Source organism: Amyelois transitella, chromosome 7, assembly GCF_032362555.1.
Source record: "Amyelois transitella isolate CPQ chromosome 7, ilAmyTran1.1, whole genome shotgun sequence".
In the NCBI taxonomy this organism is placed as follows: Eukaryota; Metazoa; Arthropoda; class Insecta; order Lepidoptera; family Pyralidae; genus Amyelois; species Amyelois transitella.
The window spans coordinates 10006047-10027500 of record NC_083510.1 but is presented as its reverse complement, the minus strand read 5'-3'; the positions used below and the strand labels follow the sequence as shown (position 1 = coordinate 10027500).

Genomic DNA, 21454 nt, shown 5'->3' with positions numbered 1-21454 from the left:
GATAACATTGCAGCTCCATCAGGAAGCGAAGTATTGCGTGGAGTGACAACATCTCAGCTCCCTCAGGAAGCGAAGTGTTGCGTGAAGGGAAGCCAACGTAGCTCCCTCGAAAAGCAAAGCTAAGCGTGGAGTGATACGGACGGCCTCTGTGGCGCAGCGGTAGTGCGCCTGTCTGTGACACCGGAGGTCCCGGGTTCGAATCCCGGCCAGGGCATGATGAGAAACGAACTTTGTCTGATCGTCCTGGGTCTTGGATGTTTATCTATATAAGTATTTATTACAAAATATAGTATCGTTGAGTTAGCATCTCGTAACACAAGTCTCGAACTTACTTCGAGGCTAACTCAATCTGTGTAATTTGTCCCGTATATAATTATATTTAATTAATTAATTATAAATTAATTATAATTATACTATCGCAGCTCACTCAGGAAGCGAAGTATTGCGCGGAGTGAAACCTTCGAAACCAACGTCGCTAAAACAATCCTACTACTATTATAAAGGCGAAAGTTTGTATGGATGTCTCTTGTTTTCGTGTCTCTTTCACGCAAAAACTACTGAACCGATTACCATGAAATTTGATATGTAGGTAGCTGAAGACCCAGAATAACACATAGGCTACTTTTTATCCCAGAGTTCCCGCGGGATTGATAGGGTTTCCATGCGGACGAAGTCGCGGGCGGCCTCTAGTCTAAAATAATTGAATCGTAATCAGCTAAATAAACCAGAAAATTTTGAAAATCAACTGGGCAGTTCGCGACACCTGATCCCGGCTGAATTATTGCTGAACTTTTTTCACTTGGATTATTAAAAGTTGCCAAGTTCCCAGGTGGCAATAACCCGGAAATCTTCGAGTCGGATTTAACTGCTAGAAATAAGACGAGAAATTCGAATAATTTGAAGTCAAACATGGAACCTGATTATGTTTTAACTCGTTTCATGACCATTACGAAGTTCTTTTTTAAAGAACCATGAAGTTTTTAATTAAATATGTAATTTAAAATAAGAAATAAAAATATAAAAACATCTTCTTAAGCAAATATTTTAATTATACATACATAAAATCACGCCTCTTTCCCGGAGGGGTAGGCAATTAGGTTAATTATTATAGCATATTTCCTATGATGACTTTTGATATAACGCTTAAGGGCAATCTTAAATGAAATTGGCTTTGTTTTAACCACGTTTAAGAATAACGATTAGCTAAAAGCCGAAAAGTTTAAGGAAGAACAAGTAGTGATGACAGTGGCTTCTTCATGCATCAATTAAGTATGTATGTACGTTTATATCTCAATGGTAAAAATAATTACCTAAACTTTTGTTTATTAAGAAAGATATACAAATTATTTTCAGCAAAAATAGTAGCAAATGCTCCGTTTGTAAAGTGCACACCTTTATTAAAAGTTTATTTTTAATTAAACATCTACCTTTTGAAAAAATTCGTGGAAAAATCAATATTTTTAATTACAAACAAATGCACCACTTCTACGAAATTTGTTTTGTTTTTATTTCCCAGTTCCACGGATCGCCCCCAGTTATTGGCCGATAAGTTTCGTTTCCCCTGTTTTTGTTTATTTCCCAAGCAAAATGTTATGCTGTCGAAATTAATAATCGGGTCAGAATCTCGTTACTGCGAGAATAAATCTTGAACTGGACTAATAAAGTCGAAAATCGTAAAACTGTCGAAGCGATTTTGAATTATATCCAACGATTGCGCTGTTAGGTTTGAGTTGGAAATTACTGAAAGTGAACATTCGAAGTACTTACTATAAATGAATATCTTTGTTGTTCTGTGACGAGATATTTTGAGTGTTGACTTTGAAAGTTAATAACAAATTATTGTTACTTATTAACTTTATTGTTATCTTGGTGGCTTTACACTCAGCCGCTTTGATTAAAAACTTAAGATCATCTGAAATACTTTCAACTAATGCAACACCAGGTATAAATGCATTTTTATATGGTTGGTCTCCTTTTACAGCATCAATGAGAAAGAGATGGAGTAGTCCTATTTTAAAGATTTTAAGTCTTATGAAGTATTTATATTCTCTTTGATCTGAAGACTCTTAGCCCACAAAGGTCCCCAGGACATACAAGATAGCCAAGTTTAACTCGATTCATTGTTTGAAGACTATAAATAGTTAATTTCATGAAATGCACCTGTTCTGCCACAAGAGAACCGTATTAAATGTAAACATTCGGGTTCATGCCAATACGCTGTTTACGCTCTCGATCAAATATCGTGAGCAAATATTATAATTAATTTTCTGTGTGTAATGGAATTCAGTGGGTTCGAAAATAAGTGCCCCAATAACCCGGAGCATTTTTCAATAATAAAGTATGAGAGGACTTAATTTATGAAGATTATCTTTGATAACAAAGATAATCTTTATAAATTAAGTTCTCGTATAAACGTTCATCTTTCTTGCGTCCCATTTTGTCCTCACTTCTCTGCCGTCCGAGTCTTACCAATATTTTGGTTTTGGTAAGTCAGGTTTTTAAACAAAGCGACTTCAGTATGATCAGCAGACTTTGCAGGGAAATCTCATACATATTGGCTATACAACTAGTCGCCTGAATGTGTATGTGTGGTTTTCTCACGGCATCCTCTCTAGAGAGGTGAGTTATGATTTAACAGGTACTGACGCCAAAAGGAAGAAGATGTGTGAGTCTTAATAATAATTTATTTTTTATTATTACTAGATATATTTACGATTGAAATTAGAAAAATTGAAGAAAAAAAGTAAAGTACTGATTTAGTTACTTTGAAATGTCACTTAAAAAACAGTTTGTTGGCAAAACATTCACCGTGTTCTTTTAAACAGAATTTTGAATACTTTATTCACATCTCCGTTAATTCCGCGAGTCGAGTGGAAGTCACGACTACGTTTGGTTTTAATTAACTCCGTTCCATAAAGTTAGCGTGGCTTTTGTTGTAGGGCGCGTTATGTTGGAACGGAAAAAAATAATAAACAAAAGAAAAACCACCGTAACCTTTTCTATGCTGTAAAACCTGGGTTTAACGAAAACAGTGTGAAAGTGACTGATATTTAATATTCTGTATAAGGATTTAACACACACATTCGACTGCTTGAAACTTGCCTTACTAAGTATTTTTCTTGTAAATTTAGTGAGTAATGAGCAAATGTGCAAATGTATATATAAATGCCGTGTGGTTCCCGGCACCAAAAGAAAAAAAGAATAGGACCACTCCATCTCTTTCCCATGGATGTCGTAAAAGGCGCCTAAGGGGTAGGCTTATAAACTTGGGATTCTACTTTTATGCGATGGGCTAGCAACCTGTTACTATTTCAATCTCAATTCTATCTTAAAGCCAAACAGCTGAACGTGGCCTATCAGTCTTTACAAAACTGTTGGCTCTGTCTACCCCTGCAAGGGATATAGACGTGATAATATGTATGTATATATAAATGTACAAATTTTGTTTTCAATTATCTCGTTAATAAGTAATTTATGCAAAAAAATGTTCTAAGTTCATCTTTTTAAATTTAATATCAAAGAAATTACATGTTTTTTTTTTCTGGATAAAATGGACGTTGTGGTTTTCCGCAGTTCAGTCAACCTGTCCTTTTTATTTCAGTTAAGCTTATTATCTTTAATGCACCGTTAGTGATACATTAAAGCAGGTATAGCCATTATATGCGAGCTTATCACACTGCATTATCTTCAATTTGTTTCTTGATCCTTTCCAAAAGGAAATCTATATATCTATTCCACGATCTACGATAATATAGTTATTCTTAGTATCGTTCCGACAAAATGTTACCTATTTGAGCGTTGTGTGAGATTTGGCAAACTGTGGGGTTCGCTGGACGGGTAATTGTTACGCAATAACGTTACATATAATGTGATTTGATGGTTCTCTGGCTTACGTGAAATAAGTTCTTGAAATTATTTGATATTATTTTGTTAGATAAACTTTGGATAACTTATGTGATAATAGTAAGAGTCAATAACATAAAACTTCCCATATATATCGTTAATGACGACTGAAGGATAGAGTAATAAACTTGAGATTCTTTCTTTAGGCGATAGGCTAGCAACCTGTCACTATTTAAATCTAATTTCTATCATTAAGTCAAACAGCTGACCTTTCAGTCATTTTAATTCAAAACTGTCGGCTCTGTCTGCACCACAAGGGATAAAGATGTGATTGTATGTATGTATGGACTTATTCAAACGTATAATTAGACATTAAACACGGTTCGACAGAGCTATTGATAAGTCGAGACAATCGCGAAGCAGGCATCGTGATTATGTGCATCGTAATTATCCTTCGTATTAACATCATTGTATCTCGGAATATTGCTTCGTTTACCTAATAGTTATGCTTGCATAATACCGTTGATCGTAAACATACGATATGCTATTATATACATATGTTATGAAGTCTGCAGTTATATCTAAGCTAATTTGTAATCCAAGAGTACCTGGAACCGACGAGCTTTCATGACGGGAGTTATGAATTTGGATGAAGCGAAAGAAGCATGCAGGGATCGTGGCAAGTGGAAAGATGTGTCCTCTGCCTATCTCTACGGGAAAGAGGCGTGATTTCCTGCATGCAGGTATACGTATGTATATACATACATACATATAATCACGTCTATATCCCTTGTGGGGTAGACAGAGCCTACAGTCTTGTAAAGACTGATAGACCACGTTCAGCTATTTGGCTTTAAGATAGGATTGAGATTCAAATAGTGACAGGTTGCTAGCCCATCGCCTAAAAGAAGAATCCCATGTTTATAAGCCTACCCCTTAGTCGGCTTTTACGACATCCATGGGAAAGAGATGAAGTGGTCCTATTATTTTCTGTATTGGTGCCGGGAACCACACGGCACTGTATTATATGTATATCAAAGCAATAAGCATGCGTCGATGTTGTTACGTATGGATATTTTAGCAATAAGCATGCATCGAAGAAGATATTTTGAAATGTTTATTAGTTTTGATATTTGACACGTAATAATCATGGCCCTACCCGGATGCAGAAACTAAATCTTCTGACGACACCTGCATACATCTTTCGCTTCGATAACATTCATCAGTCTCATCATGCAACCTCGTTCGTTTCAGGATACACTTGATCTGACGTTTCGCCAGGATGTCCCAGATTTGATCAAGGTGGTTTGTCTTCCCTTTCAAGTTTCCTTGATTATATATAAGGAATAATATATAAATATTTATGTTTCGGTAGAGGAAAACATAGAGAATCATTAAAAAAAAACTTATATCAAGAAGATCGAAATAAACTACTTTGTTGTAATGGATCGTTTACATCGCGTGACATATAAAAACAGCATTCCACATGCAATTTCGTAAATGTATCGTAACTTTGACAAAAAAGATGGTAAAAACTGACATGGAGACTCACCGAACACGCTTCATGTCAGTGCAGAATAATGAGAGTGTAGATCTGGCGATATTTCTACGCCACAAGTGAACTACATACATACATATAATCACGACTATATCCCTTGCGGGGTAGACAGAGCCAACAGTCTTAAAAAGACTGATAGTCCACGTTCAGCTGTTTGGCTTTATGATAGAATTGAGATTCAAATAGTGACAGGTTGCTAGCCTGTCGCCTAAATGAAGAATCCCAAGTTTATAAGCCTATCCCTTAGTCGCCTTTTACGACATCCATGAGAAAGAGATGGATTGGTCCTATTCTTTTTTCTAATGGTGCCGGGAACCACACGGCACTTCTTATGGTGCAAGTGAACTACACTAGCGAATATTCTAAAATTGCTCAAGCATTGTTTCTTTATGGATCAGATCATAAAAAACCGACTCAACACTGTAGGAGACGTTGTTCCCTAGGTACAAGTACTCAGACTTTTTTGGTATCGAAGGTAAGTAATTTTTAAGAGGCGATCCCGAGTTCTTCACCCGTGATGGTGTGGGTCTGCTGGCATCTAGTGTGTCATCTTACTAAGGACCTTTGATCATGTTCCTGGATTGGGTAATTCGCGTTTATATTTGCATGAAGCGATCCCCCTTCTTTGCAGGGGAACCTAAACCAAATTAGATCGTAGTAAAAGTTGCACGACATGAATGTGTACATTCTTTATGCTGCCTTCCTTACCACCTTTATAGAATAGAATTTGCAAACCGCAGCATTTTCAGTATAAATATATCACGTTACATAGTTCCCTACCAAAGTATACTAGTTCCAAGAGTCAGAATACCAACCGGCCACATTTATAGTGTCATCTCTGTATCATCTTTATTTTACAAAGTCGTCTGGGAGAAACAAAAAATGAGCCCAAATTCCCTTCCCCGGAACCCTTGAGGCGTCTAATTCTACAGATTCCAATGCAGTGACAAATGTTAGGTTTTTCTCGACTACGATCCGGAGAGTGACAAAGGACTGGCCCACGAAATACGCGAGCTTCATGAGCGGATACGAAGTAGTAAGCTTGTATTTGTTTTTCTTATAACAATTCTTACTATCATCTTATATTTTATTTCAATTTCAATTCAAATTCTTTATTGCATATCATAAAGTACATCAGTTGAATTACAGTTACTGCTTATAAATAGGTACAATATGAACCCTGTTGGGCATCGCAATTTTAAAATAATATCAATAGTTGATCGCTTTGGCATGCATTATTTTGTTATAACATGTAGAATTATAATTTTGACATGGTTTATTTACGTTGCTTTTTTCAAAAGTCACGTGAGGTATATGATATTACTTAAGGAAAAATCTAATCTGATGCATCACCATTTTGCTGGCTTTAGTCTCCATTGCATCTTCACCTATAAAAAGAAGCCTGTAACTACGACAATGGTTTGAGTATGAGTAAGTTTGCTTTTATCAATAACTGGAAGCATATTATTATATAAACAGCTGAACGTGGCCAATCAGTCTTTTCAATACTGTTGGCTCTGTCTACCCCGCAAGGGATATAGACGTAATTATATGTATTATTGTGAGAAGGTGCTACACAGACTAATGGCATAATAGTACCTACCTGCATTATTGCTCTCAAATAAATTAAATATCTCAGCTCGATTAAAATTCGTGGCAAACCTGTGTCCGCTCATGAATCCGCTCGTTTCCCAGCCTTAATCCAGGGCCTGACAAAAACCGTTCCTAAGCGGAAATTCAAATTGAATGGCAATAAGATTGACGGCACGGCCAGATAGCGGACCCATTTCATTTCGCTAAGGTTTTATGTACAGCTTAAAAGATATATTACTTTCCGCTGTTTCCTGTCGGATACATGATTGCGACGCTTAGAGTTTTCTATCACGACGCCAAAGAACTGTTTTAACGTTAACGTTTCTTTTTCACAAGTAGACACTGCGTGTCACTGAAATGAAAATGTTGCGCTTGTTGTGCGTAATTTCGCGCAGAGACCGCGTGAGGAACCCGCTTTAGTTAAAGCCTTCATGTCTGTGATAGTAGAAAAATACAAGAGGATCTCCGTTGGTTCTCGAGTGCCGTGTGGTTCAAGGCATTTTTAAAAGTATCACTCTATATCTATTCTATGGATATCGTAAAAGACGAGAAAAGGAAAGGCTTATAAACTTGGGATTCTTCTTGCAGGCGATTGGCTAGCAACTTGTCACAATTCCATCATTAAACGTGACGTTTCAGTTTTTTTAAGACTGATATATATCGCTGTCTATCCGGGGTCGGATATAGACGTGATTATGCGTATATATGTATGCCATCTCCGTTGGTACGGTCATGTTTTGCTGAAGCCAGCAACCTTAATGTACTACAATGTATGAATAGTAGTTGAAACCATCGTGCATCTCCTTCGACATAACGCTTCAACGCCTAACTTAGTACGTTTCAAGAGATTAATAGATTTAAATCTATTAATCTCTTGAAACGTACTAACACAGAGCGAATGTTGCTTGACCTCTAAACTATTTAAATTACCAATATATTATTTACGCAGCTCACGCCTTTAAATAAAGATAACTATGGCTCAACTATATCAGTATTTATTAACTTGATTACAAACAATGCTAAAGGGATGAATTTTAACTAACGGAATCAATTGAAGTTAATTACTCTGTAACTTTGTAAGCAATTAATTGAATTTAAGTTTGAATCATATTATTCTATTCAGTGAACAGATATATAAGGCAAAAGTTAGTGAAAATATATATTTTTATTGTTATAATATAAATTTATTACTATGCCTACTTTAATAAATTTACGAGTACGGTCTTACTGCCAGTTAAACCTATTGCCATAACTCTCTGATTTTCTAATATCAAAGGAAAAATTAAAAAAATGGAAAATAAAACTTATGTTAAAACAATCAAACAAACTTGAAAACACTGATCAATTTAAATAAAGATTTTTTTATTAGTCGTTTTTTTATTTATCTCTTTCTGTACCTACCTCAATACCTACATGTTTCTAAAGTAGGTTTAATTATTTTCATAACATTTTTATAAATAAAGTCTAAGAGAAACATTGAATAAAGAATGTTATTAATAGACGAACATTTCGCAATTTAATAATTAGCTGAGAGAGCTAAATTTGTATCATTAGAATCATGTAGAATCATTCTGAAAATTCCCACAGAAGAGGAATACTTACTAGCTCTTCTTACTCATATCTAGTTATCAGAATATATTATTGTTACCCTATTATAAACAGCTACTAGCAAGCTTCAGTATTATTATAAAAGTTTTTCAACTAGAAGAGGCGGCCATATTTATAAAACTCTTTAATTCATGCCCTCTTGTGACAGCCCGCGGGATAAAAATGGTGTTCTCCTTTTGGTCCTATCTAGATTTGTACCCGAATTTTCTGTTACGAGTAATTCTTGGGAGCGGAGCTGGGTCGAATGAAAATTGTTGATTGGAATGATGGATCTATTTTTTCGTTATTTTGAATAAAAATAGATTGAGTTTCAGTATTAATTTAAAATAATCTCTGGATTTTGAAAAAATTGTTTTTAAAGATTTTAAAAAGAAAAATTATAACTGTCACTTATTTTATGTGAGTGTAAATGAATGAATGAATTTAGTTATTTAAAAGTAACAAAGACTCATGATCGTTAAAAATGTTAAAAAAACTTATTTTATTAAATCAACAAAATTTTGGATGTCATGCCATGATCATCACTGTTTTTCCTTATAACCTCTTACTAAATGCCAATCCTTTGAATTCGCTAAATTGTTTTCCAAAAAGACACATTATAACAGCCAGTACTTTTCTGAAATTGAATACTTCACATCTGAAACATTTTGTCAAATGTATTCTAATAATTCAAATATCTTAAATAGTTTTTAATTGTCCTAGTTTTACTTATTATTTGAATGAGGTCTTCTGAGGTCTTCTTTCTTAAGTATAATCACTAGAAGTTACTTGCAATGTACTGTTAAGAAGGACAACTAAGCCTGATATTTCTTTTTTTTCACATCATGATAAAAAAAAAAGGAAAAACCGAGACAATGCCTTTAGGTGCAAAGGGAATATAGAAAAACTGATACTTTGGAATAATTCCAAGAATCCAGCGCTATAGTAGACGGGATGCGGTTTAGATAATCTCTATCTTGTTTGAAAATAAACATAACAGCCTCTGTAGGTACTGTCTACATTTTCTTTTTGCTGTAAATAGTAAATGTTTAAAAAAATAAAACGCAATAACATATTTTCATTTCCAAGGGGTTGGCAAGTATTCTTTGTTGAGTAGGTGGGTGGGTAGGGTGGTGTTAAAGATTCTATTCAATCAGTCTTTATGTGACTGAACATGGATCGAATTTAGGTCTTGCGGACCTGAGACTACAGACTTGTCATTTTCTGTATTTTACACTTTATTTAGGCCATGGGCTAGCAACCTCATTATTTTCAGTTATACCATTAAGCCATCCATTTAAACGTGGCATTTCAATCTTTTTAAGACTATCGTTGCCTTCCCCATAAGGGATAAAGACGTGAATTTGTATGAATGTCTACAAAAATTTCACATTTTCTCCAACGCCATAAAAAACCAAAATATTGGCCACTTACGCTTGGCTGTATGTTAAGATGTGCTGTGCAGAGCCTTAAAATCCTGTACTTAATGCTTGGCAGAGCACCCGACATTGACTAAGTTGTTCCACAACCATTACGCACTTTAAAATTGAAATAAACTATAAGTGTTGCTGTACTTCTGCCAAGATTCTCCTGTATTTAATGGTAAAACTTTAATGGACTGCAAGTTTTATTGTTCGGAGAAATTGACTGAAGATTGTAAATAGCTATATATAATCAGCCATGGAACTATATTGTCCTGAGATCACAGTCAAAATTTAAGTTTGTGTAATCTAGTGTTTGTTAAAAAGTGGATGTTGAAACTTGATACATACATATAATCACGTCTTTATCCCACGTGGGATAGACAGAGCCAACAATCTCGAAAAGACTGACTGACAGTTCGGCTGTTTGGCTTAATGATAGAAATGAGATTCAAATAGTGGGTTGCTAGCCCATGGTCTATGAAGAATCCCAAGTGAAAACATGATAGTACCAGCGTGGTCAGCTCTCCTGCATTTTGTCCGCCATGTCTCTAATATGAAACCGCGTGAGGAATAAGAGTACAGAGTACGGGAATTCCTCACGCGGTCTTTTCAAGAAAATCCGCATATCCAGCGCAGCGTTATCGTCTCCATGACGACTCCCTTCTATTATTATAAACAGTCCTAAATAAACAGCACTCTGCGAGTTCATAATAAATTTATTGAGTGTTGAAAACAAGCAAATTAGAGACTTTGCACTAATTAGTAAAGTAAGCAGAATGTTGAGTGCAGACCAAAGAAAAAATATTTTTAATTAAAACTCATAGAGCAAGCTCGCGAGGACGCTACATTTATCCTATTTATCCTGCAATTAAGTAGTTCTTCCTTTGTATAATGTTTGCGAGAAAAAATATATAAAAACGTGTCAGGGAAAGATGTCTGGATTTATTTTATACACACAGATCTTATTATAACGATGTTTTGCACAAAAATAATTCTTAAAGATTAAGTTATGGCTAATGTAATTTTTTTTTAAATAATCATATTGATGTAGGGTAAAGGGTAGGGATTTCACAATAAGAAAGAAAAAAAAATCAATCACATTTTTTTCCAAACATTTATAAATATAGGTTGAAAACGAGAATTAAGAAAAGAGTTTTTATTTAACTGAAATTAATTAATTACTTACACGAAAAACATAAAAAAGGGAGACTTAAAACGCTATAAACAATTCTCATTTCCGTCCCTATTCTAAAAATCATTATCACGAATTGTAGCAAAGCCAGAAGTGAGAATTTACCTCTTAAAAATCTCTAACACTTTTCAGGCTTACCCCAAACCTGAAACAATGCCTCAAGCTTCTAACCGAACCGATTCAACCACTGATCGATTTAATTTTCACTTGATCCGTTAAGCTGAATAATTTATTTGGAGCACCATTTTAAGAGATTAAGTTAAAAAAAAAGTCGCCCATCCATTTGTATCCAATTTAAAATCAAATTAGAAGTAAATACACTTTATTTTATCCAATCACGTGCGCGTCGCTTAGTTCGAAGGCTGCGGGGAGAGTGGCTAAGGAAAGTTTTCCTAATGTACGTATTTTCAGATTTTATTTAGAAAGAAATCTATATGTAGGAAAATCTGGACACGGCCTTTTCTATTTTTCAGCGAGTTGTGAAGATTTTGAACCCATAATGTTTTAGCCTAAAGTCTAAGCAGCTCATTGCGTTATGTGTTTTAATTTTACTTATTTGACGCCGTTAACTATGTCGTCGTCAACTAACAAACTATTAATTAGGATATTGTTTCATTTAGCATTCTTTCTCATTTTTAGAATTGATCAGTAACTATATCGCAAAAAGGCAGTTACGATAATCTGCTCGAAATATGACAACAGAATTATTTTCATCAAATAAATTTTCTAAATCACTGAAAAATATATAAGACCGCTTCAATTTATAATTTAGTGAATACATTGAGCCCTAAATAAGAGCTTTTTCTTTACGAAAAAAATAAATACACTCGACAGGTTAGAATAAGGTTAACTTAGCTGATTCCCCGTTTCCCAGTGCGGGTGGGGAGATTTACCCAAAATCGAATACTTTTTCTTGGCGAGAACGACTTTAATTTAACGGACGAATTTGTCTAATTCCAATTCTTTTGCTGTGACAAATGTAGTCATTTTTATTCAGGTTTCGTTGTTGGAGGAGGTAACGCTTCTTTAGATGTTTAAACAAAGCAATATAATATTTTTCTTTTACCTGACTCGCACTTAACTTTTATAATGAGCTAATTATTATAAAAAATTATATGTTTCCATGACCAATGCTATCCCGCCGTTGGTCATTGTATTATATTCGTAATTTTGTTAATTCTTTGCCCGACTATCAAAAATCATAATTCACTCTCATCATAACTTGTTTTCAGTTTTGTAGAAAAAATGTAGTACAAGTATAACACTATAATAGATTTTGTTTCCCCTTCTACAAAATCCACTGGACCCGTTTTGCGTTGGGAATGTGACTCAAGAATCTCTACATGTTAAATATACTTAACTGAATTTGTAAGAATCATATGTATCGAAGATTGAATACAACATAATTGTGTAGACTGGAAAACCGCATCACATCAACATTGAAACTTTTGTCTGGGAAATAGTACACAAAAGCGAAATATGGACAAAGTACACTATTGTATACGCGGCGAGAACGGATGCATTCGGCAAATTTGTTGAGCGAGCGTTTTGTTAAGGCGATACACACGGGATACTTTTTTCAATCAGTGCAGAAAGTCAGTGGTCGAACGGTTAAAGTGTCACGGTGGCAAAGGCCTATTATTCTTCTGATGTACCTTGATCAGTTAGAGAAGAACATCGTGAGGATATCTGAGATATTCCAGCGACTGGATGTGTTACTAAGAAACAAGATTCCCATGCAAATATTGTGGAGATCATTGGTGTAGATTTACGTAAAAACCTGACTTACACAATCCAGGATAGATTGGATTCCAGGCTCTTCTAGAAAGAGGTGAGGAATACAGTATTAGTCACCCATAGGAAAACACACTTTTTGTTAGTTAAAAATTTGATTATTCAGCAAAGAAAAAATACATAGTCACAAATCCAAACTTCTTTTCAGCAAAAATAAAAACAGTTGTCAGTCGCGGGTACAAAAAGTCGCCCGTTTGCTACTCCCATAACAGATAGACAGGGCAACGAAATATCGACACAAATGATCTGGAACGGGGTTCATTATGGTACACATCGGAAATTAATTCCCGGCGGGCTGTGTTAGTTAAACTGTTTTACATGGCAATTGCATACGGTGCGTTTTGTTATCTTTTACGTCACTCGATAGTTGTATGAATGGATTATTTTGTTTGTAATCTCTTATCTTCGCGTATTCTCGCATCTTCTACCACTATGGTGCCTGGGATAAGTTTATTCAATACTATTAAAATACCTAATTAACTGTTTTCTATAAAACTTTAAATTTGATACGGCTGTACGTAATCTGTATTCATGCTTATATTATAAAGAGATAACTTTTATTAATGCTTAATTTATACTTAATATAAAGTTTTCACATAAAAACTGTTGGACTAATTTTGATGATATTTGCCACAGACAGACACACACAGAGTGCCGTGTGCTCTTTAGAATAGAATCACTCCATATATTTCCTATGGAAGTCGTGAAAAGAGACTACGGGATAAGCTTATGAATTTGGGATTTCTCTTGTAGGCGATAGCCTAGCAAGCTAACACTATTTCAATGTCAATTCCATCATAAAGCCATACAGCAGACCGTGGCCTTTCAGTCTTTTCAAAACTGTTGGCTCTGTCTGCCCTGCGGGGGATATAGACGTGACTATATGTATGTACGCCATACAGATATAAAAAACCTTCAGGAGTGACACAGACATATTTCTTCCTAGAAATTCCCATGGAATTGAACCTAGGAAAACCTATTTGAAAAATATATATTTATGAACGTTCCAAAAAAGCTTCTTAGGTACATTATATTTCTATCATTTCTCTGAATAAAAGAAACACAATACTGGGTTTGGACAATAAGTATCGAAGGGTGATGCTATCCATCTCCAATTAGCACCACCGAGGGAACACCACGGATTTACTTCAGGACCGGGAAATGTATTGATATAATGGACTACATAAAAAATTACGCACCTCGGAAAATGTAAGAACTTCAGTATTCATAAATAAGTATTTGTGCCGTGTGGTTTCCGGCACTGATAGAAAAAAGAATAGGACCACTCCAACTCTCTCCAGTGGATGTCGTTTAAGGCGACTAAGGGATAGGCCTATAAACTATTGGGATTCTTCTTTTAGGCGACGGGCTAGCAACCTGTCACTTTATATGAATCTCAATTCCATCTTAAAGTCATACAGCAGAACTTGGCCTTTCAGACTTTTCATACTGTTGGTGCTGTCTTCCCCGCAAGGAACATAGACGTGACAATACACATGTATGTATTTTTTATTTGGAACTGATGAAAAAATACTAATGACAACAATGCTACTCGTGTCTACTATTGGATAGACAGGAAAACAGGGCAACATTTTTCGGAAAGATAAACATCTTCATTAAGCTAATTTGTTATGTAATAAGGGAACTCTGCTCTGTTAAATCATTAGCGAAACAACGTTAATGGTCAACAAAAACGATTTTAGTGATGGGACACAATCATATCGATAAGTTGTTTAACTGTTATCGCATCACTCGTCCAATCTTGGGTTATAAAACTAGACTAGCAGAGAATGCCATATGGTATTAAGTCCACCTGTTGTACAGTTTAAATGTAAAAAGTTCAAATAAAAAAATAATTTGCGAAAAATGTTAAGTTTTGATTTTGTTTACTTTTAAAATTGAAAATATTATGTTATAATAACAAAGTAAAATATGCGCGGACAATATATTGTTCAAACTATTTAGTTAACATATTTCATAATAAATTAATATGCTAACTAATTAGGTGTATAGATAGGCATACAGGAAATGGCTAACTAGAAAAAAAAAATACATAATATAACGTCTTTATTCCTTTACGTGGTATACAGAGCCAACAGTCTCGCAAAGACTGAGAATCGAGTTTCAAATAGTGACAGATTGCTAGACAATCCTAAGATTATTAGCTATCCCTTAGTCGCCTTTAACGACATCCATGGAACAAAGTAGGAGTGGTTCTATTTTATTCTAGTTCTATTCTAAAATGCCGGGAACCACACGGGAAAGATTCTTAATAATACTCATTATTTAATTAAGATTAATATACATAATGTAAAAAATTAATATATTTAGTAGCTATATCGATATCGATAAAATATTGTCAGTCTACATTGCACTAAGCTTAATTTGTCGAGTATTTTTCTCCTTCTCCAAGGAACTGAAATGCGATAATACCAAGTAATGAATATTTAATTATTGTTTTTTTTACACTTTTAATCGTTCATTTTACTTAATTGCTTAATTAGCTACACAGTTTCGCACTTACACTGAATATTAATGCTGTTGTGACCTTTCTTTTTGATTTATTATGCTTTAATTTTTCCTTATATTCTTTCCTATCGCCCGCTATTTCGTACGCGTGCCTTTTTTTAAGAGTGTCGACGATTTTCATAAATCAATAGAAAATGTACATCAGGCTGAACGACCTTTGCATAGGTGCCATTTCTCATGTCCAAGCTGGTTTATAATGTGTTCATTATCAGGTGTTTTAGTTTCCAAGATGATAATAGTTATCGCACCACCCGAAAAACAATTGAAATAAATATATATTTTCTATATGTTACACAAGGATAATAACTATACAACAACATAAGTTTTATCAAAATCAGTTCTGCGATTTTGAAGATTATAGTGCAAAATTGAACTTTAAGTTGTATTGATGTGTGCAAGAGTTCTGGTTTACTCAGTTTAATAAAATCCCTGTCTATTCTTTTCAAAAGTTTTGACTTTTAATATTCCTTACAATTTCAATTCCAATGTTCTTCCTTTTGGCCTTAGTCCCAACTACATCCTTACCTCCACAATGCTGGATTGGGCTAGTCAAATTAATTTTCAGAATGTCATTTTTTTTATATCTAGTACTTTCTATTCAGTTTTTATTAAAACTATTTAACAAGCAATTTTCCAGCACATGTTTGTTGTAAACTTTTTTCGTACCAGCTACATTATTGAACACGAAGTTAGGAGTTGCTTTAAGACTAATTAAATTGTTTACCGCGAGTTCAAATAGTTGGTAACTGCAAACTTCGATGGCGTGTGGTTTGTTGGTTACGTTACAGAATTGTACATTATTTGATAAAGGTCGATGAATATTTTGCAAACGTTAATTTTATTTATATTTTTATTTACAACAAGGAAAATAAGAACAAGTCTCTGCCTACCCCTCCGGAAAAGAGGCGTGATTTTATGTATGTATGTATGTAAAATAAGAACAAAAAAAAAATTATAATAAAGAGAAATTCAGTACAAGGGCACGACAGGAAAGCGTAAAAAAAGGCATTGGCTTGTTGTGTTATATTTCTTTTATAAAGTGACGTGTGGTTTCCGGCAATTCAGAATAGAACCACTCCAAATCTTTTCCATTGATAACGTAAAAGGCGATTAAGGGATAGGCTTATAAACTTGGGATTCTTTTTAGTGACACATTTGATTCTCGATTCCATTATAAAACCATACAGCTGAACGTGGCCTTTCAGTCTTTTCAAGACTGTGTGATCAGTCTACCTCGCAAGGGATATAGACGTGACTATATGTATGTTTGTATATTTACTATACTCTGCTTAGAAATTTAGTTTTGATGTGTATTGGTTAGCATTGAATATTGATCTAATGTATGATTGATTGAAAAAGATATACAGATGTACTCTGAAATGATTCACTGTAATGATTTTATCATTATCGACATTTACGGATATATCTTTTTAACGAATCCGTGGAGTGATCCTATTTTTTTTTCTATTAGTGCCGGTAACCACACGGCACATATATGACATTTATTGCACGGCCATTATATTTAATATAGCTGATAAATCATTATGAATATTTTCAATAATCCAGCAATAACAGATTTTCCATTCGATCGCGCTGCTCAATAAATCGGACGACGTTTTTATCGCTCTCCGAAGGAAATCTCAAAGGTTTTGGAATAAAATCTTCATAAAATATTGGCTGACGAGTATTTACGAGTTCTGAATGAGTGCAATTTTCTAGTCGGCTGCATGCTGCAATCTGACGCGTTTGGGAGCTGTGGTGAACTGGAAAATGCGGGGGATTATCGACTTTTAATATTGACGAGATAGTTTGAGTTGTTTGCCGTGTGGTTCCCGACACACTAGAATAGGACCGCCACATTTATTTCGACTTAATGTGCGATGAAGAGATAAAATAAATAAGTGAATTTAATCTTTCGCGTTGTATTAAACTATTATGTTATTACACGGGGATTAAACGCATATGTTACCGAGCGACTATGCAGTACATACATACATATGTTTACGTCTATATCCCTTGCGGGGTAGACAGAGCCAATAGTCTTGAAAAGACTGAATGGCCACGTTCAGCTATTTGGCTTAATGATAGAATTGAGATTCAAATAGTGACAGGTTGCTAGCCCATTGCCTAAAAAAGAATCCCAAGTTTGTAAGCCTATCCCTTAGTCGCCTTTTACGACATCCATGGGAAAGAGATGGAGTGTTCCTATCCTTTTTTGTATTAATGCCGGGAACCACACGGCACTTATTATATTATTAAAGTTTATAATGAATACTTAGATATATATAGATAGTTAAATATACAATAACTAGGCAAATCAGAATCGTTCGTTTTTCATCATGCCCTGGCCGAGACTCGAACCCGGGCCCTCCTGTGTCACAGACAATCGCACTATCGCTTCACTTCAGAGGCCGTCAACATCCAAGCCGGGTATTTAAGCACGTGATAGTGCTTTTGTTCTCTAGTATTATTTCAACGTATTTTAGAATTATAATGATGGCAATAAACAAGAAAATTCGACCAAAGCTAAACCACGAATCAATACAGTCAACAAACCAACGAGCTACATTGCCACATGACTGAGAGCGCGTTAATCATTACCTTTGCCTATCCACCCAAACATGCAGAGGGAATGAACGTATGACGCAAATCAGAGAGAGTATAGAGGTAAGTTGTATTAATCTTTTCCTTTATGATAATTACATAGTCACCTTGTGATAAAAAAATATTAAGATAACATTAATTTTTATCCTTGGTTTCTTGCCAGCTATAATAAACCTAGACAGATGTATATTGGACTAGTCTTTTGGGTTTTAAGATAAATATTTAACTACATTTACAAAATTATGACCCTTAATAATGTATATTAGCGAAAGTTATTTTTCATTAGCACGTGTGTATAAAATATGGTTTCATTACTACCGCTTACATAGACACCCTAAGAAGAAAACAAATGATTTTTTGGGTGAAAAATAAAATTGACTATTAATTTTTTGTTGAGATTAAAATACCGATTCTTTTTATGACATGTACTTATAAAAAAAGAAGGTTTGTTGCCACCGTTTCCAAATAGCTGAATGTGGCCTATCAGTTTTTTGAAGACTGTTGCCTCTGTGCCGCGAGGGATACTGAAGTAATAATGTATGTTTATTCCATTATTAATAAATTAAGCTGTTTGTTTCTTGCAGTACTTAGATGTGTCACACCCAAACACGACTTTATTTCTATGCCATAATTGTTTCACAGTGAACGTATCAACGTAGCGCGGCCTTAGAATTTCGCAAATGGTATTTCAGAGAATTTCGTGCAGACCTCATTTCGACTGAAAATGCGTAGCCATAATAGTGTGCGATACGTCAAAGCTTTTAGCGGTGAAACATTTACTAAGATTCACTGTAGTGAGTGATTAATGATGATTTAATTTCGTGGATCATGTTATTCCGTTAAATAAGAACATTTAATTTTGGCGACATCACTAATGTCATCCAATGTATGTAGTATATGTATGTTTATTTTATATGGAGTATATATATATATATATATAGTCATACTTATGTTTGTAATATATTATATGCAAGTGTATTAAGTAACCTATTATTATTTATATTTATATAATTTTCTAATTTACAGTTATCGCACTACCCGTACATCCATCTCAGTTTGGTCCAAAGGTTCGACTGGCAGAGAATGCCTTGTGGCATTAAGTCCACCTGTTGTACATTTTACGTGCATGAAGTCTAAATAAATAAATAAATAATATCACACATCATCTGTCAATCATCGCGATGATATTGACGCGCTCAGCCAATAGCAGCGAATAATCTAAATCGCGCAAACAAAGATTTCACTTTTCAACAATTACAACTTGCTCTAACTCTTGTTCACAGATAAAATGAGACAAATTTCTTTGTTCTTTCATATATAGAAAATAAAGAATAGAAAAAGCTATGGAGCTCTTAAAGCAAACCAATCCTACTCCACAATTCAAATATTGACCGCAAACGGTAACTGGCACACCAATTTGCCCGAAGGAAAATCTACGTGGAACGCTGTACTTGCAAAGTAAATAAATTAAAATTTAAAAATAGCTCCGCAACTTAGTATAATGTAGATGTTTAGATGTGAATACATTTCGTGGTGAGGTTGTGAACTATCCATTTGAAAATCAATGCAGTTTATGCATTCATCTTGTACTTCTTATATTCAAATTTGAATTATCGGTATATGCCGCGTGGTTCCCGGCACCAATACAAAAAAGAATAGGACAACTCCATTTCTTTAACATGGATGTCATGGATTCAGTCTTTTCAAGACTGTTGGCTCTGTCTACCCCGCAAGGGACATAGACGTGACCATATGTATGTATGTATTATCGGTATCTATATTACTATACACAGTTAGGGCTCAGCGTTCTTCCTCCTGGCTTTATTCGGCCTTTAGCAAATGCAGCATAAACCCATACGAACACATACCACAGCTCAATTTATTTCCAGAAAGTCAGTGCTAGTAATAACAAGAGTCAAAGGTCACGCGCAGCTAGGCTCAATGATAAACAAGCCTTACATGTTACTGGTACAAACCAATAGTCATAAAAATTCAGGTTAATGTAATTTATAAGATGAAAAAAGGCTGTTAATCATACCTCCAGCAGCGTCCCTAGTGCCCAGCACTGAGGCGATCTGAGGTCTCTCTTCGTTGATGACCAGCTCAGCTTGCTCGTTGTAAACCGAGTGTACACTGGAGATGCAGGTCAGGCGAAGCTGGCCACGCTCGAAGCTGTCCGGCCTGACCATGAAGGAGAGCTGGCTTATCGAGGCCACCTGAGGGTTAAAATATAAAGGTTGGGAAATTTCGAAACTCTTGTAGGTGGAGTTAAGTGGAGCGTCCTCCGTTCATCTCTTTTCTCTGTAAAATTATATTTTACTAGCTAGGCAAACATTGTTTTGCCATATAAATAATTTTTAAGTAATTGCTAGTTAAAACTCAAATGTTATGGGTGGATAACTCTTATTAAAGAGATATGAAAAAGAGATGTATATATATATATATGAAATCGCCGATTCTTAGACCTACTCAATATGCTCACGAAATTTCATGAGAATCGGTCAAGCCGTGTCGGAGGAGTACGGGAACGAACATTGTGACACGAGAATTTTATATATAACATAAGCAATATACTTAAAATGAAAAAAAGATATAGGTACTTGGAATCACAGTTAAGTTCAAGGTTTGTTCGAATGAGTACAAGTGTTTCAAAGTTAATAATTTCATATTTCAGTTATTTCATATTACTCTGTCGACATGTCAAGGAGTTAAGACGAGAGTTCATTTATTTATTCATACTTTATTGTAACAATTACAATTTTTAAAGTACAATAGGCGGACTTAAGTCCGGTTACAATTAATTGTAATAGCATTCGTTTTATGCTTAATTTAGTCAGATATTCTGGTATATTAAGACATCGCTACAAATACTTTGATAGTAAAATATTTGTAACCTTATTAGATGTCTGCGCCGTAGGCATAGGATCTGTTGCATCCTCATCTAGGGTAGCCTCTTGCAGTCTCGGGGTAGGCAGCACCACTGTGTCTTGACTAGGAATTAGTTCACCATCCTGGAGACAAAAGCTTATTTTAACCAAATGTGAACTTACAGATATATTATTATGCAAACTAGTAACACACTATAAAACAAGGAGATTTAATTTTTCAATATCACCTTTTTGCAGTGATACAAGAGTAATGTAAAAGAGGAAATTGTGTTGTGTATATATATTTTCTAAACTGGGTGATATCAACTTTCTAAAAAAAAAGAAACGCAATATTATCTTAAGGGTGTTAAAAATAACTGTTGTTTTTAATAAACTCAGGAGTTTGAAGACACCAATTGAGAATTTACAATTTGATAAAACTCAGAGGAAAAATACTCTGTTA

General features: G+C 34.7%; 1 protein-coding gene across 1 annotated transcript in view; it reads right to left on the bottom strand.

The window, feature by feature from the left end:
- Positions 1-1627: 1627 nt before the first annotated feature.
- Positions 1628-21454, bottom strand: part of LOC106130169 (uncharacterized) — a 147950-nt gene continuing 128123 nt past the window's right edge. Inside the window, exons 6-8 of the mRNA XM_013328944.2 lie at positions 21019-21135; positions 20163-20340; positions 1628-1740 (exon numbers count right to left, since the gene is read on the bottom strand). Of these exons, the coding sequence (XP_013184398.2) occupies positions 1628-1740; positions 20163-20340; positions 21019-21135 (408 nt within the window). The remainder of the gene's footprint in view (positions 1741-20162; positions 20341-21018; positions 21136-21454) is intronic.